The sequence below is a fragment of the Canis lupus genome, chromosome 16 (assembly GCF_048164855.1).
Source record: "Canis lupus baileyi chromosome 16, mCanLup2.hap1, whole genome shotgun sequence".
Lineage (NCBI taxonomy): Eukaryota > Metazoa > Chordata > Mammalia > Carnivora > Canidae > Canis > Canis lupus.
Window position 1 is genome coordinate 19,645,326 of NC_132853.1, and position 16,387 is coordinate 19,661,712.

General features: G+C 38.5%; 1 protein-coding gene across 12 annotated transcripts in view; it reads left to right on the top strand.

Annotated features, from left to right (window-relative positions):
* The window catches only part of NF1 (neurofibromin 1), a 274,270-nt gene extending 259,006 nt beyond the window's left edge, over positions 1-15,264 (top strand). For 8 of the 12 annotated variants that reach the window (XM_072779390.1, XM_072779382.1, XM_072779383.1 and 5 more), the window contains 2 exons: positions 5,816-5,869; positions 11,583-15,264. In XM_072779390.1, coding sequence (XP_072635491.1) covers positions 5,816-5,869; positions 11,583-11,725 — 197 coding nt within the window. In that variant the 3' untranslated portion in view covers positions 11,726-15,264. The remainder of the gene's footprint in view (positions 1-5,815; positions 5,870-11,582) is intronic. The other 4 variants (XM_072779394.1, XM_072779389.1, XM_072779391.1 and 1 more) reach the window with 1 other exon arrangement.
* The last annotated feature ends 1,123 nt before the right edge of the window (positions 15,265-16,387 follow it).

Below are 16,387 nucleotides of genomic sequence, written 5' to 3' on the forward strand. Positions count from 1 at the left end.
TTTTGCTCCTTTTTATCATGAGGTTCATCTTACATTTTTTCTTTACCTTATAGCTAACTTGAATTTTGTTATTCTATAAAGCTTTCTGCTTTTAAACAGATATTCATAAGATAGTGAAATGTTTAGAATGTTCACATAGTGTTCTAAGGTTGATAAGTTTTTAGAATTTGGGAGGAAGAGCATCCTTTAAGGTACCTTAGCTTGTAAGTGAAGAGAATTACAATTTCCTTACTAGATATACTAGCCTAGCCCTAGGGCTTCTATGTCTCTGATACAGCATACTGTATGCAAAAAATACACAAAATATGGTAGTACCCCACTTCCCTGTTGCCAGCAACAACTCAACCATCCAGAGGCTAACCTGAAAATCTAAGAAAATCAACAATTAGAAAAATGTCATCTCAGGAAAATAATATCTTGAAGCACATAAGCATATTCCTTGCCATGGAGTCACTCTTAGGTCCACATGGGGAAAGTATGTCAATGCAACATGCTGCTAGAGGTGGATACACTGAAAATAATAGCTAATAGCTTGAACAGGGCTGAGATACACAAAGTGACAGAAATGGCAAACCTATAGTCTTCTAGGCTCATTCCAGTGTCAGAGTGAACAGTTTCCTAAAACTCTGGTTGACCCTAGAAGTGTTATTCATTACAGAACTGATGCTATTGTGTGTGATGATGACAGTGGGTAGTCAGGGAAAACTTCCATGTGGTCATGTTTTCCACTCGAAGTGATACCCTTCTAAAATGGTGAAAATTTTAAAAAGGTTTTGTGTTGAAAGTTCCATTATCTGAAAATTTTACACATGAAGCACCGATGTATAGTTACTATACATTATTCTCTTTAAGGTGTTGGCATGGATTTTTTTTTAAAGGCTTAGTGATGTATTACAACTATTTGTGATGTTCAAGACACATAAATAGAATCCCCAGTTTATAATCCCAATTTTGCATGAATAAACATACATAGTTTTGAAGGCCTGGAGAACATGGCACATATAATATCCAATCACAAATCATTGTATTAAAATAACTGTATTAAGTTTTGGTCAGCAACAAAGCTTTGGTCAGCAGAGGAAACAAGTTATTTAGTCCAGCATTTATTTATCAATCCCCTTACTGCACCTAGTCAGCTGCTTTTCTTCCTCCAAAAAATAAGAGAAATCTGACCAACTTTTCTTCCACATATAACCATGTTCATTTGCCCTCTGTCCCTTACTCCCTAGGACAATGTTTCTCCAGCAACAATCCCAGACCAGCATCAGCATCATTTGGGAACTCGATAGTATATCGATAGTATATCTGCAGGGCTCCATCCCATGACCTGCAGATACTAAGCCCCACCCTAGACTTCCTGCATAAGAAACTCCACAAGCGGGGCCCAGCAGTCTGTTTTAATAAAACACTCCAGGTGATTCTTACACTAGGGTGTGAGAAGCACTGCCCTAGGGTATGCCTGTGGTCTTGCCTCATCATCCGCATTTCAACCATTATAACCAGGGAAAAACTTAAAATATACTTTCTTCTAGATATTGCAGCCACTGAACTCTTTTTCCCCACCTCCGTGCCCCCACACCCTCCAAATCTTAGCATTTTGGAGCTAAAGAGGACTACAGAGATCATATAGTTCTAGGCTCACAATGTCTGGTGTGATGGGGAAACTGAGGACTAGAAGAGCTAAGGTAATTGCTTTATCACATAGTTCTTATCCAGAACCAGGGCCAGTGCTCTTTCTACCATAGTCACTGTCTTCCATATCTATGACCTGTCCATCAGCTTTCTTCCTTCCCTTTGTTTCCCTGTTTCTTTATTTGTTTATTTATTGCTGTCTCATTACTTCCACCTGCCTTACCCTAAGTCCACACTGCTTTTTTCTGTAGAGCTCTCTGTTTTCTGCATTACTTGTTTTTTATAAGGTTAATGACAATGAGAAAATTCATAGACTCTGTCTATAAAGGTAGCAGTACAGGTTCCTCTGCTAGTTGATTAATTGCTTATATCCTATGTCGGTTGTTTAAAAAATAGTCCTACCTTGCATCCTCTTATTTAAAATTGTTTATAAAAATCAGAAAATAGCATATGTGGTTTTGGTTACAGTTTTAAACTAATAATATCACTTCTAGTAGTTTTTAGATGGCTGCTTGAATAGATGACCACAGCCTGGAAGCCTTTGACTATTCTCAGAGGAAACTGAAGCTTTAAAAACAATAGAATTAAGTAAAATCGTGGTGTTCAGCATTCCCTAGTTCTGAATTGCAAATTGTAGGTCCTCGGTTTGCCAGATTATTTTACTACATGTTTTTGGAAAAAGAGTTTATCTTTTCAATAGTAATTTCACTCTCCTATGAAACAAACCCATTTTTATCTCTGAGTTGTGAGCTCATCTCCATGAAAGGATCCTGATTTATCTATATAACTAATTACTGTGCTTTTGTCATTTGCTATTATAGAATACCTCTTTAAGAGTTAATACTTCATTTATAATGAGATATACTGCTTTGTATCTTTAGCTACATGTAATCTATATTCCTGTCTCCTCAATGGAGCTGAGTTTGCTGATATCAAACAGCTAAAAGAAGTGATGAATCTTATCCAGATTCCTAACTCAGCCTAGCATTTCAACTTTGCTGTTTGGTTGTATAAAAATCAGAATAATTCTGTGTCTCCACTCCCATCAGCCAAGTCCCAAGCTGAAATATTTATTTATTTACTGATTTATTTTTAAAGATTTTACTTATTTAGAGAGCATGTGAGTGGGGAAAGGGGCAGAAGGAAAAAGGAGAAAGCAGACTCTGAGCTGAATGCAGAGCCCAATGCAGGGCTCCATCCCATGACCTCAAAACCACAACTCAAGCCAAAACCAGGAGTCAGATGCCCAACTGAGCCACCCAGGTGCCCTCCAAGCAGATATTTAAAGAAATTTCATGTCACTCCCTGAAAATGGAGCACAAATGTGGCTTGCTATCAAGTTACCCAACATTAATCTGCACCCAGTCTCCTGAGCTTTAAGCTTGTGAAAGAAAAAAAAAAAAAAAAAAGCTTGTGAAAGCTCTGTTGCCCTATTGTGAAAAAGCAAAAGTCATTGAGCTGCTTAAAGCTCAACTGTTAGCTGCAGACTTTCCTTTTCAATGCAAGACTCTGCTTTCTAGATCTTTGGTACTTAGCAGGATCAGCCACTAAGCTGTATTTTCTTTTTGGTCAACAACCAACATCCTCTGCTGTCAAATCAGCTAGATAAGAGATTCATGAACTCCCCACTCCCAAGCATTAAACCTGACTTAAAGTATTACTTTATTTAGGGGGTGGAGGTGGGGGTAATTCATCAGCCACCAGCTTTTGAGAAAGTATTGGTTACTTACTTACATAAAGCAATTGTCTCTGAAAATGCATTGTTCTTGACAGATTATCATAGCCCATTTGTCTATCCCCTTAGCACAAGGAAGATTATTTTCTAAATCTATATTTTCAAATGTGTAAATGTCTTCTGACTGCCTCCCTAGTTGAAATTGAACTTGGCATGGTTGGAGCCATCAGTAGAGTTCAGTGCATGTAAAATCATAGTAACCTTTCAGCCAAATGGACATAAAACTTTGCCTTGTCAGATTTTCCCAAATGTCACTAAGAGAACCCTGAAGAGAATCTATAAAATTAACTCTGATATATAAGAGTATTCCAAATTGGTTTTTCAGTCCCCTGTTAGGTTCAGAGTAGCTGAGCTGGACATGAATGGAAGAACCAGGATCAGAGCTAGAAAACCAAGCTATCCACTTAAAAATGCTGTGTGAATGGAGCTCCCTTGCTTAAGGCCAAGTCATTAGTGGCACTCTTAGGTGATGAGCAAGGAAGCCTTTTTAAAGCCATAGTTTTGAATGCTTTATAACCTTTTCAAGTGCAGTGTTCCTGCATCCTCTTTACATGTTAAAGAGCAAGGATACTAGAAATAAAAACCCAGATGGAATTATATGGATTTAGTACTCATTAGAAAATTTAAGTAGATCCATTTCCAATGTATTAAATTTTATTTTATACTCTGCCAAGGTTCTCCTAATATTTTTCACACTGTAATTTAATTCAGTAAACATTTGAACACCCATTTTGTAGGTATATACTAGGTTATCTAGGACATTTAAAGATGAGAGAGACCCTGGTCAAGGCTTGACAGTTTCTGCTTATGGATTGCAGTATTGGGTTTTGAACTAAAGTCTTTACTTCCTTCTAACAAATTCTATATGTACACAAGATCTTTGATTTTAAGTGCAAGATTAAAATGCTCTGTAGAAAATAACCAGAATTCCAGATACTTATCCTATAGAGATTCATTGTAACATTTTTGACCTCAAGAAAATGTGAGATGTGTGTTATAGTTTTTTTAAAGATTTATTTATTCATTCATGATAGAGAGAGAGAGAGAAAGAGAGGCAGAGACACAGGCAGAGGGAGAAGCAGGCTCCATGCGGGAGCCCAACGCGGGACTCGATCCCAGGTCTCCTTGATCATGCCCTGGGCCAAAGGCAGGCGCCAAACCGCTGAGCCACCCAGGGATCCCCTGTGTTATAATTTTTTGAACAAAACAACCATGTGATCTATTTTAACTGTTTTTTACTAGGAAAAAAAACTTTCTTTCCCCTTTGATCAGCTTTATCTTACTGTTAGTATTGGAGGAGGAATTTTTTAGAGCCAAAACCTGTTCAGTTGAGGTTTTGTTTCTCTTTTTAATTCACCTTTTCCAGTTTATTTTGGGACTGTGTCCAAGCCTGTCAGTTATTCACTCACTTTGCTTTTTTTTTTATATAAATATTTATTTATTTATTCATGAGAGACCAGAGAGAGAGGCAGAGACACAGGCTCCCTGCAAGGAACCCAATGTGGGACTCAGTCCCAGGACCCCGGGATCACAGCCTGAGCCAAAGGCCGATGCTCAACCACTGAGCCACCCAACGTCCCTCACTTTGCTTCTTAATTGTAGATCTTCCCTTTAGGAAGCTGGGTGGATCAACTAAGCATTACAGGCATTCCTAAACCAGGAGTGCTGACAGCTGTGTGCACAGTGATAGTGCATCGGAACCCTTTCTGTGTGTGTGCACTTATTCTGAGTCCATAACACTCCTAAGATGTTCACCAGGTTTCAAATGTCTTCCTCTTAGAAGAAACTTAAAGGCCTCTCTTAAGACTACTTAAAATCTCTGAAATGATTTTAATGTTTTGGGAACTGCATATGGTATCCCTAGACTTGTATTTGGTATTTTCTTAATTTTTTCCATCTTTTTCTGTTATTGTTATTATTTTTTAAAGATTTTATTTATTTATTCATAGAGACACAGAGAGAGAGGGGGGCAGAGGCACAGACAGAGGGAGAAGCAGGCTCCATGCAGGGAGCCTGACGTGGGACTCGATCCAGGGTCCCCAGGATCACACCCGGGCTGCAGGCGGCACTAAACCGCTGCGCCACTGGGGCTGCCCTTTTTCTGTTATTATTATCATCCTGTATTTAAGGGAGAAAAGTAATTTTATACTGGGCAATTGCTTAGTGTAATTTCTGCTAATTTTTCATTTCATTTTTTAATTCTTGACTTTAAATTCTTAATTCTAAAGAAAATGTAAAAACACATCTATCTGTAAAATCGTAAGTTCTAACATTTACTTATAGAGTGTAATATTTAGGAAATTAATGGTCAGAGTTCAATAATTCAAAAAGATTTCTTCTGAAAACCAGGGATCATAATTGTCCAATATCTACTCATATTTCACCCTTTAAAAAAATCTTGTGGACATCACTCACTTTTGTTTTTCCTTCCATTCTGTGTCTGTGAAGCTTCTCTGCCTTGCTCTAAGTCAGCAGTTTTCATGCAGCTGTTTCCTCATCAAGGTACTCTTTCCTTCTGTCATCTCTGCATGAAATGCCGCTTACCCTGCGCTCATCCTGGGCACATGGCATGAGACTTCATTTACCAACTCCTGTAAGCACAGTTCGGCTTAGCACCTGAGGCACTTGTAAAACCACTGCTTTAAGGTCTGGTGCTCGTTGGCCCTGCAGGTCCAGGCATCCTGTCTCTGTGAACAAGCTGTTGACACTCCCCCCTGAACCCTGAACACACAGTCCCAGCCCTGGGCAAACACAACCCATTTAACAGGAAACTCCGGGGAGAGTTATAAATTAAAAAAAAAAAAAAAAAAAAGGCAGGGTATGTGGTTTGAGGAAGACTTTTTAAAGCCTAGGAAATACTTGTCTTTCCCCAATATAAATCCAATCCCAGTATTTCTTTAGAAATTAAAGCTGACTATGTACTCTATCACCTATGTTTAGAAAAAGGAATATGGTCTTAGGTAACTCTGAGGACTGAAAAGGAAAAAATGCCTTACACTTATATTTAATTTACAAAAGCTACCTTGTCTTCTTTTATTCTTCTATAACTATTATACAGAAAGATTAGACCAAATACAAAAAGTATTGGCAAGTCATGAAAGTACATTAAAAGTCTTGTTAATTCTTATAGTTAAAATTTTGTATATGTAGCTTCAAATACAAATATTTCTAAATGCATATTTAACGTGTCTCCATGAAAGTATTTACTATACCATAAGAATAAACTATAGTTATGTTACATTCTAAAAAGATTTATTATATTTTGTGCTTAAGTACACATTATCACATTAGCTTAAGTACACATTCTAGAATACACATTCTCATGTAAAATTCAAGTACTATGCATTTGTTCTACTACTACTTTCCGTACGTCACCTGGTCTTTTTTATTTCAGGCATTAGGAGCATCTTGATTTTGTAGTAATTATTTTATCTATGTGCAGAAAGCCTTCACGTGGACCATCTTATCTGATTGTTCTAACAACCCTTTGAAATAGGCACATCTACTCTTATCCTTAATTGATGGATTAAGAACTAGAACCAAATTAGGTTCTGATCCAACGAAGACTCAAACCCGGGTCTTCTGACATGTTTGCATCGTTGGATGTAACAAATGAACCCTCTGATATGTTTGCCTTCTCATGTATATCATAAGACTTTGCTGACCAGTTTGCCATAGTATATGTGTAATCACCGAAGCAATGCAGTCAGGTAACTTACCAGTGCTCCCATGCAGGTGGTGTGAAATTTGAGTTACTTGTCTTTCACTTCTGTTGTGTGACTTTTCACAAATTACCTAACCCATTTTTCTTCAGCTTTTCAGTAACTGAAAGGGATTCCATCCTTTTACTACTTTATGAATGTATTAGGTTCCAGTTTGGGGATACCATTTTGGTACTTAAAAATTAGGTGAATTTTTAAAATGAAGTGTTTTATTCTTCATCAGGCTGGATCTATCCCTAGTTGTCAGAATAAATAAACCCTGATACCTGCCTTCAAGGAACTCATGTTCGAGCAGAGGAGGTAGACATACAACTTCAATAAGTATCATGCACTCTAATCATTTTTCCCACTTGATTTACTAAATTCTGGCCAATAACACCTCTTATTTAGGAGTTCATCTTTATCTGGAACCACCACAATTCATTGAAGCATAGTGCTTATTAATACACTGCTGTAGAGAATTTCAGCTTCTTCTGTCCTGCATGTTTGTAACTGGCTGCATGTTTGACCACAGACTATCTGTGGGAGAATTTAAAATAGGAAATCGGACCACAGAAGTTTTTATCTTTGTTCGTTTAGGTGGTGGCCTCTGGGTTTCCATCATCTCATGGGTTTTTTGGGTTTTTTTGCTTTTGTGCCCACTGAGGGTCAGAGGGGTGAGTGGTATTTAGGGGCCTACTACAGTAGACCAGAGTACAAAACTTCAGTGGAGCAGCACCAGGGTCTGCTCTCTAATTTAAGATACAGCGTGTATCAATGCAGGGTGGATTCTGTCTGCGTTTCAGTAGTCTGGCTGACCATCTGAGAGTTCTTCCTACGGAATGCCATCCAAGAGTTCTTCCTACGGAATGTTAAGACCAGATCCTTCACCAGCATCTTAGAGAGGTTTCTAGATTTCACTGTGGAAGGCAAAAAGAAGGACTGCTGCCAAAATTCTCAAACATGCAAATTATGCTTGGGAACTGAAATGTCAGAACTGGACACCATGATCACTGCTTCTAACTAACTTGACTTCTCCAAGATGCTGTACCTTGGTATAAATATAATGCATTTCAATTGATTTTTTTTTTTTCTTAAAAATGACCCTTCAAGATGTTTATGTCAGCTTCTTTGATCTTTAAAGTAAAACAGCTTTGCTGTGAGGTTGGGAATCAGTTATACCACATTTACCTCTGTGTGGTTTATAGAGTTGGGTCACTGAATAGGAAGAAAATACACATATGAAAACAAGAATTAAGATGAAAACTAATTTGAGAGTAGAAGTAGGGCATCATCCTCTCACATAGCATGGAAGCTTTTGGCTATGAGTGTTGGGACTAAGTTGGTGATACTTTAACATTTTTTACTGAAGGAACACATGTTCATTAGGAAACAAAATTAGAAAACTCAGAATAGAATAAAAAAACCACCCATGATCCCACTGCTTTAAGAGAACACTGTTTATTAACAGTTTAGTACATATACTAGTTTCTTTTCTTGACATAGTAGAGGTCCTAGTATGTGTAAACCTTTTTTTTTTTTTTTCAAATATTTTTATTTATTTATGATAGTCAAAGAGGGGGGGGGGGCAGAGACACAGGCAGAGGGAGAAGCAGGCTCCATGCACCGGGAGCCTGACGTGGGATTTGATCCCAGGTCTCCAGGATCGCACCCTGGGCTAAAGGCAGGCGCTAAACCGCTGCGCCACCCAGGGATCCCTGTGTAAACCTTTTATACCTTGCTTTCTACCCTTAACGTTTAGCAAGAACTAAATAAGACTTTTAACATTTTATTTAGAGGTCTAAAGGTTACTTGCTTAACAGAAAATAGAATATCCTTAGTATTTCTTCAAAGAAATCTTCACCCTAGTGACTTAATCTGTGTGGCCACAATTTCTATAACTTAAATTCTGAAGAATATCAGTGACCAGCAGGCCCTTATCCTCAAAAGAAAGCATTGCCACCTTGCAGAGTAATGACAAGCTCCTCCCCAGAGCGAGCTAAATCTAGTAATGGCAAGGCTGTGTCAAAGATGGGCACGCAGGAACAAACCCCAGGGTGGCAGATTGCATGCAGAAAGCCACAGTCTCTCTTGGTAGTTGTCCACTCTGGGCTTCTCCTGATGGCTGTCTCCTGGTTGTTTTAAACCCCTGTCTTTTTAAATCCTAGCTTTACCTGAATTTTATTTTCTATTGAGAATATGAACCCACATAAGGAACTTTGGACTTGAACTTGTAGGTCACGTGCAGATTTAAGGAAATAGAAAGTTAGATGCACTATAAGTTCATGATAATTTCAGATAAAGGAAATTAAATTTTTTTCTTTTCCACTCAAAATATGCACCACACCCATGCTTTTGGGTTCTGAATTACAATGATCACATTTAAAAATGGAAGCATTCAGTTCAACCAATATTTATTGAAAAAGATACCAATTAAATAGATCTCACCGGAAAATGAATGATCTTTGCTTTTCTAGGTGTTTTTACTCTCATAGAGGAAATAAGATATATACACAAGTTGTGGTAGCAGAGACAGAGTGTAAGAAATGTAAATGCCTTATAGAAGCAGGGAGAGAAAGAGGGAGACAGTAGCTCTGGCAAGAAACAGCAGAATGCATCGTGAAGGAAATGGAGTTGAGGAAAAAATGGTTCGAATTTCTCTTGTGGAGACAGGCAAGGCAACAGAAACAGCCTGTACAAACACACATCCCAAAGTTCAGGGCACCCTGGAGATGATGAGCAGCATTCTTTCAGTTTTGTTACTTAAAAAAAAAAAAAATTCACTCTGGAGAAGATGTAAATACACAGGTAGAAGAGAACAAAAATCACTCAGAATTCTGTTAGCCAGAGAAAACTCTGTGAATGTTGTAGTATCTTCCATTAATCTTTCTGCACGTATGATTGAAAAAGAACAGATTGGAGATGCCGGTCCATTGTACTTGGCTCCTGCAGAGGTGTGGTAGACATTGTTCAGCTGCACCCAGACTCCTAGCTTTTTCATAAAAAAGCACTAACAAATGCCCAGTGTTCCTTTGAGAAGTTGAGGACAGCAAACTTTTATTGAGCCTATGGAAATCTGAATTGAATGCAAGGCTGAATCTAAATGATGTGTGGCTTCTAGAAGATCATCACAAATCAATTTCCTGTTCATGAGCCAATAAGTAGATGTGTGGGTCTATGTCCATTTTCTATAGCAGCAATACTTTGAAATGGTGCTTTGTCCAAAAATGAGTATTTTTCCTTTCTCAAATTTCCTGTTTATTTTAAAATTCAAATGATATAGTAAGAATAAAGTAAAAATTACTTGAATTAACACCACCCAGAAGTAACAAATTTGGCAAATGTTTTCCTGTCCTTTTTTTTTTTTTCCTGTATTTGAGATTTTTTTCCCCCTACTTCAAAATTAGTCATCTTTCTTTATCAGTAAATATCAACCAGTACTTTATATTTTGATACAAATTGCTAAGATGCTCTCCAGCTTTCTGCTTTCCCACCAAGTCATGCCACAGGTGGGTATAATCAGTAATTATTTGGGTAAATTTTATTGAAGTGTAACAGAAAAGGACACAGATCAAGTTTACAATCTAGTGACCTTTTAAGAAGTAAACATTAAAAAATCCAACATCTAGATTAAGAAATAAAACATCACCAGCACTCCAAGGAACCACCCACCTGTCCTCTTCCAGTCATATTTCCCCAGGGTAACCACTATTCTGTTACCTATCTTATTTGTAAACTCTACTAATCTGGTGGGCAGAAAGTATCTTGTTTTTTACTTCTGGTTACTTTTATGAAAGTATTGCTTGGACTATTTCTAAAATTCACTGTAGGGCCCAGTTTTTGGAGGTTAAATCTCCTCCATGAAAGAAATGAATGGCATCTGTTTTAGGTGCAGAACATGAAGGGATTTTTCATAGTTGAAAACGCTAAAGCAAAGATTCTACAGGATAACCTTTGTCATGTATTATTTTCTCAGTAAATATTTGAGTTCCTTTGGGACAGGCACTATGATTTTAAAATATATATATATATATATATATATATATATATATATATATATATATATATATATCTTCCTTTCTTTGAAGTGACAGATTTCAGTACCTTCTACAACTGGGAGAGTATATTCTGTGTGTAACAGTAAGGGTATGTGGCTAGAAGCTGACCTCTGCTGCAAGCTTCTGATACGATGTTGGAGGAAGGAGCTCTAGTCTTCCCTGGTGGCTGCCAGCCTTTCATTCAGCTCAAGCCTGCCTGCCTCTAGCTTTCCCTTGCAACTTCTCAGTTGTTTTTATTTTTTTCTTATGCTGTTTTTCTGCTGTGATAGCAAATTTTGCTTAACAAAATATGATGTTTTCTGTGTGACAGGGTCTTTGTAAATATCCTAGCAGTTGACTGTTGAAATATGCAAAAAACAATTTACCAGGTTGTATCTCATATGCACATCATGAGACTCAGTCCTGGAGCTTAACTCCTGAGGACAGAGAGTAACCAGCCGATCTGCTTCTCTCCAGGAATCGACAAGGAGAACGTTGAACTCTCCCCAACCACTGGGCACTGTAACAGTGGACGGACTCGCCATGGATCCGCAAGCCAAGTGCAGAAGCAAAGAAGCGCTGGCAGTTTCAAACGTAATAGCATTAAGAAGATCGTGTGAAACTTTCTTTCTTTCCTTTTTCAAACAGACTTAACTTACACGGGCTCTCCACTAGTGACCCCTTCACCACCGTGCTGTGATGCTGCACTTCATGTTTTATAATGAGCCCATCCAAGTCTGCCATGTTGCCAGATGATCAACTCTTGGAAGCATTGCCTAAATTTAATGCTGCTTTTTCTTTAACTTTTTTTTTTCTTCTACTTTTGGTGTTTCTAGTTTAAGCAGGTGTTCAGAACAACTGCAAAGAAAGCGGGAGGTCAGGACGCTTGAACTGAGAACATCCCAATTGTGAGAGAGGATGAATTCTCAAATACTGCTACCACTGGCCAGCTATGAAAGCCATTTGCACAGAGCTCTCTGCCTTCTATGTTTTCCCCTTCTTCATCATACAAAGTAAAGTGTTAGTCTTATTTACACACTTTTCAAGATAGAAGTGTATGGGAGAAATAATACTGTAACCCCAGTATGTTTAATCTGACTTTTAGCTGTGGACTTTTTTTTACCTTACAAAACTGAAGGAACCATAGAGGTCAAGCCTCAGCGACTTCACACCATAAAGCCACAGGCAAGGTACTTTGGGGGGTGGAGGGATTTAGTATTTTGTAATGAGTTCTTAAGAAGTACTAACACTTGAGTATTAGCAATAATTACAGGAAAATAAGCATAACCACATATATCTTAATGTCACTGAATTAAAGCGATGGGTTCTGAGGCCTTATCCAAGCTCAGTCATCCAAACTAGTTTATTTTTTTCTCCAGTTGATTATCTTTTAATCTTTATGCTAAAAGTTTTTTTTTTTTTGTTTTTATAAGCCAAAACTATACTAAGTATAGTAATTATGTGTTTTCCCCCTCCTTCTCTTCTTTCCTAAATAATCCTGAGCAGGGTAATCAGTGAACAAAGTGTTGAAAATTGTTCCTCGAAGGTAATTTTCATAGATGTTTGCATTAGCTCCATAGCAAAATGGAATGGTACGTGACTTTTAGAGTAGCTGATGCTGTTATTTTGTTTAATAATTTTCCCAGAAACACAGAGTATGGTGTATATTATCAAAAATTTCTTTGATGACATGTATTTTAAGTGTCTTGTAATCTTCCCCTCCCCTCCAAAAAAAAATCAGGAATCTCTTTAGCAAAACATTGGGGTTCTATATGATAGAATTGCATTTAATCACTGTGAAAGGACTTGTCAGCCTGCGTTAGGATGACAATAGGGGACCTTAAGAGTTGCTGCTATATTGAACGGTATGGATTTATCATGGTGTTGGAATTTCCATAGTAATGCAGATCCAAGTTTTTTGTGGTACCTGCAGTATGCAAATTGATTTGACTTCCGTGAACATAATAGTAGTATCTGGATGTTCCAATTTAGATCTAAACCATATTTATTATAGAAAAGATACTATCCCCCTACTCCCAGGTTCCCTTTATATGTTACGATGTAATGGCTTTGGGAGGGGAAAAGAAACCTAGGGGAGGGGGAGCTTCCTGTAGTGCTGTTTCATGAGTGGATTTCAGTAAATTAAATTCCACAGCTAAATCAATAAATAATGGTACATTGAAGTGTTCTGATTTTAATAATATAACACATTTCACATTTATCCACACAGTAACAATGTAATATGTTAATGTAAATAAAATTGCTTTTGATATTCAGAAATAACAAGAATTTAATTTTCTTAATTTGTTTACAGTCTGGGAAAAGTAAGAACCATTTGCCAAAATAAAAGGAGAAAAACTTTAGTATTAATAGTTTTTTTGACATAGAATTGTTGGAAAATATTGAAGACAGGTGCAATTAACTAAACTTTGGTTTTTAATGATTGTAGAGGCTGTATTAGAGTAGAAAGTTCTGTAACAGAACAGCTAGGACTAAGGATGCTAAGACGAGAACAGAGTTCACAAATAGATCCTTAACATCCCAATGCCAAGCTGCCCATTGGGTCTTGGATGCCTGCAGCCCAGTGCTTCTGGGAAGGGACCACAGCTTCTTGCATCCTGGAATAAAAGGCAGATATGAGCCTGTAATCATCGTGGTTCCATGTTTTTCTTCTTTGTTGGTTGGCTTGGTGCATGTTGGTGGGTGTTGTTATGCTGTTTTGCTTCTCCCATTGAAATAAAGAAACTGCCAGAGGTTTTCTGTTTAAAAAAAAAAAAAAAAAAAAGTGGTATTTCCATAACAAGTTTTCCAAGGTATGCTATTTCTTAAATTTATTCACTATTTCCCTCTAGTGGAATGAATGGAATGAATTCACTTGAAGTACCTCATGAAATGATCAGCGTTGCACAAATCAAAATTGAGCTTTCTTTGAACTGCAGAAATACTTTTGATCAGTACATCCTAGAAATTGGAAAACTTCCTAAGGTTTAAAATATACCTTGTTTAGAAAACTTCAGATTTTTTTTAGGAAAATCTAGATTTCTAAGTAACTAAAGTGAACATGAGTTAAGTCTCATCACTGTGCTTCCCCTGTGAAATAAAACACTCTTTTAGGCCTCATACCATGACCTACGCAAGAAATCGGAAGCTCAGAGCAAGTTTCCCATTTTGCATAATCTGATGTAAGTTCTGTAAAGAACGTAGAAGTAATTTGGGGTTTGTGGATGTTACCCCCTGATTTTTTAAAGAGGCAAACGTAATTAACTCATTACGTTTTCGTTGTGCATAACCCACCTGGTTTTATCACTGCTCCGGTCCCAGGGATGTGCCCTGTTTGCCAGCATGGAGAACACAGTTCAATGGCTTTGGGGGAGAGCTGTGAGGCTCTGTCCCTCATCCACACGACCAACACCTGCCCATTACTGAGTGCCAGCCCCACACGGGTCCTGAGCCCAGCGCTGAGGACACCACGGTGTGCAGTCAGCTGCCACCCCCACAGGATGGAAGCTGGCAGCCCTCCCTCCCTGCTTAGTGGGTTCTAGAGATTTTCAGTTTGTTTTGACTTTCTGTTTGTTCTCATTTTGTTTTACACCCCTCGCAACCCTCCAGGCATAAAGAGGCATGTCTTAATGTTATGCAATGGACTTACACAAAAATTCACTCTTCGTGTCAGCCACACAGTTTTTTTTAAAGCAGTATATTCACCTGTAAATAGTTTGTGTAAAATTTGACAGAAAAGTATATTTACTACACTGTAAATACATGTGATGATATATTGTATTATTTTGCTTTTTTGTAAAGCAGTTAGTTGCTGTACATGGATAACAAAAATTTGATTATTCTCGTGTTAGTATTGTTAACTTCTTCCTGCAACTGCGTCACCTCATTTAAAGAAAATGCTGTGTATTGTAAACTTACATTGTATATGGTAACTTCCTCCCCTTTCCATCTGGGCCTAGACTCTGGCAGTTCCCTCGTCTATGACCTTGTTAATATTGTATGCCAGCAGGAGAGATACTGCCCAACAGTCAGAACCGATCATTGTAGGGGAAAACTGTAGAACTCCATTTCAGATCACTGTTGTTCCCCACCCCATCTTCCTCCCTGTGTATGTACTTCCCCCCCCCCTTTTTTTAAGTAAAATGTAAATTCAATCTGCTCTAAGATGTGGGGAGTGGTTTAATTTCTTCACATGCCTCAGCTCTGTGTTCTCACTCCCCCCGCCCCCACTTCTCCCTAACCTTTTGAAACATCCAGGCCATTCCCTTTCTTTTAAGGACCCCTTGGGTTCTCCTCCCTCCCCCAACCCCTCCATGGGAAAGATCCTTCTATTTCCAGAACCTTTCTAAACTAAAAGTAATTTTGGTGAAAGGTGTAGGGGAGGAAAAAGCTTTCCTTGAGCCTTTTAGGGTCCCTGGCTGGGTCTGAAAATCAGACTGACAAGGACAGCCCAACAGAAAAGCACACAGCACAGATTGGTTCAGTACAAGTTTGACGTGACAAGGAGCCTTCCTAAGAAAATGAAGACCCGGACGAACCATTCAAACACTGAGAGCTGCTGTGCTAGGTGTGATGAAGAGTGGGCAATCGTGGAGGAACATGATAGGTCCAAGAGTATGAGGTAAGTGTAGTCAACCCTGGGAAACTTAGCGAGGCCCCAATGTCTCCTTTGTCTTATCTTTGGAGATAAGGACGCTCCTTTTTTCTGGGCTCAGGGAGGACGCCTCTCACAGGAGGGTTTTCTGCCCTGTTTTCGGGGCAGAAGGGCAGGGTCAATGTCAGAATGCATGCCTTCCCCCATTTTCTCAGACTCCTTCAGCTTAAAATCTTCAATATGCCAAGGTGCCGTATTTTGGGGTTGTATGTTCTGAACTCCATCAAATGCTTTCTCAGCACCTGCCGAGCTGAGGGTGACTCTCTTCTCTGGGATAAGCTGTCTTGACTTCTTTTAACCTGAGCACTTAATCAGAAATGCCAAGATACCCCGAGGTCGAGCAGTCAGAGGGCCTATGTTAAGACCTCACAGTTTCTCCAATATTTCAGCTCTCCGTCGACGGACTCTTCCATGACATTACGTGTGTAAACACTGGAAAACACTTTCCCTGGCTCCACTGCTATGAGCTTTACTATTTACCCCCTTATGTCGGCTACTCCCACCTGGAGAAAGAATCCAGTCTAAGCTCCATAGGCAGGACAGAGCTGGCCCTAAGGAGGACAATAGTGTCTGGCATTAAATAAAAGACTAAAACACCATGAAACAGATTCCTGCAGGTCTGAGGCAA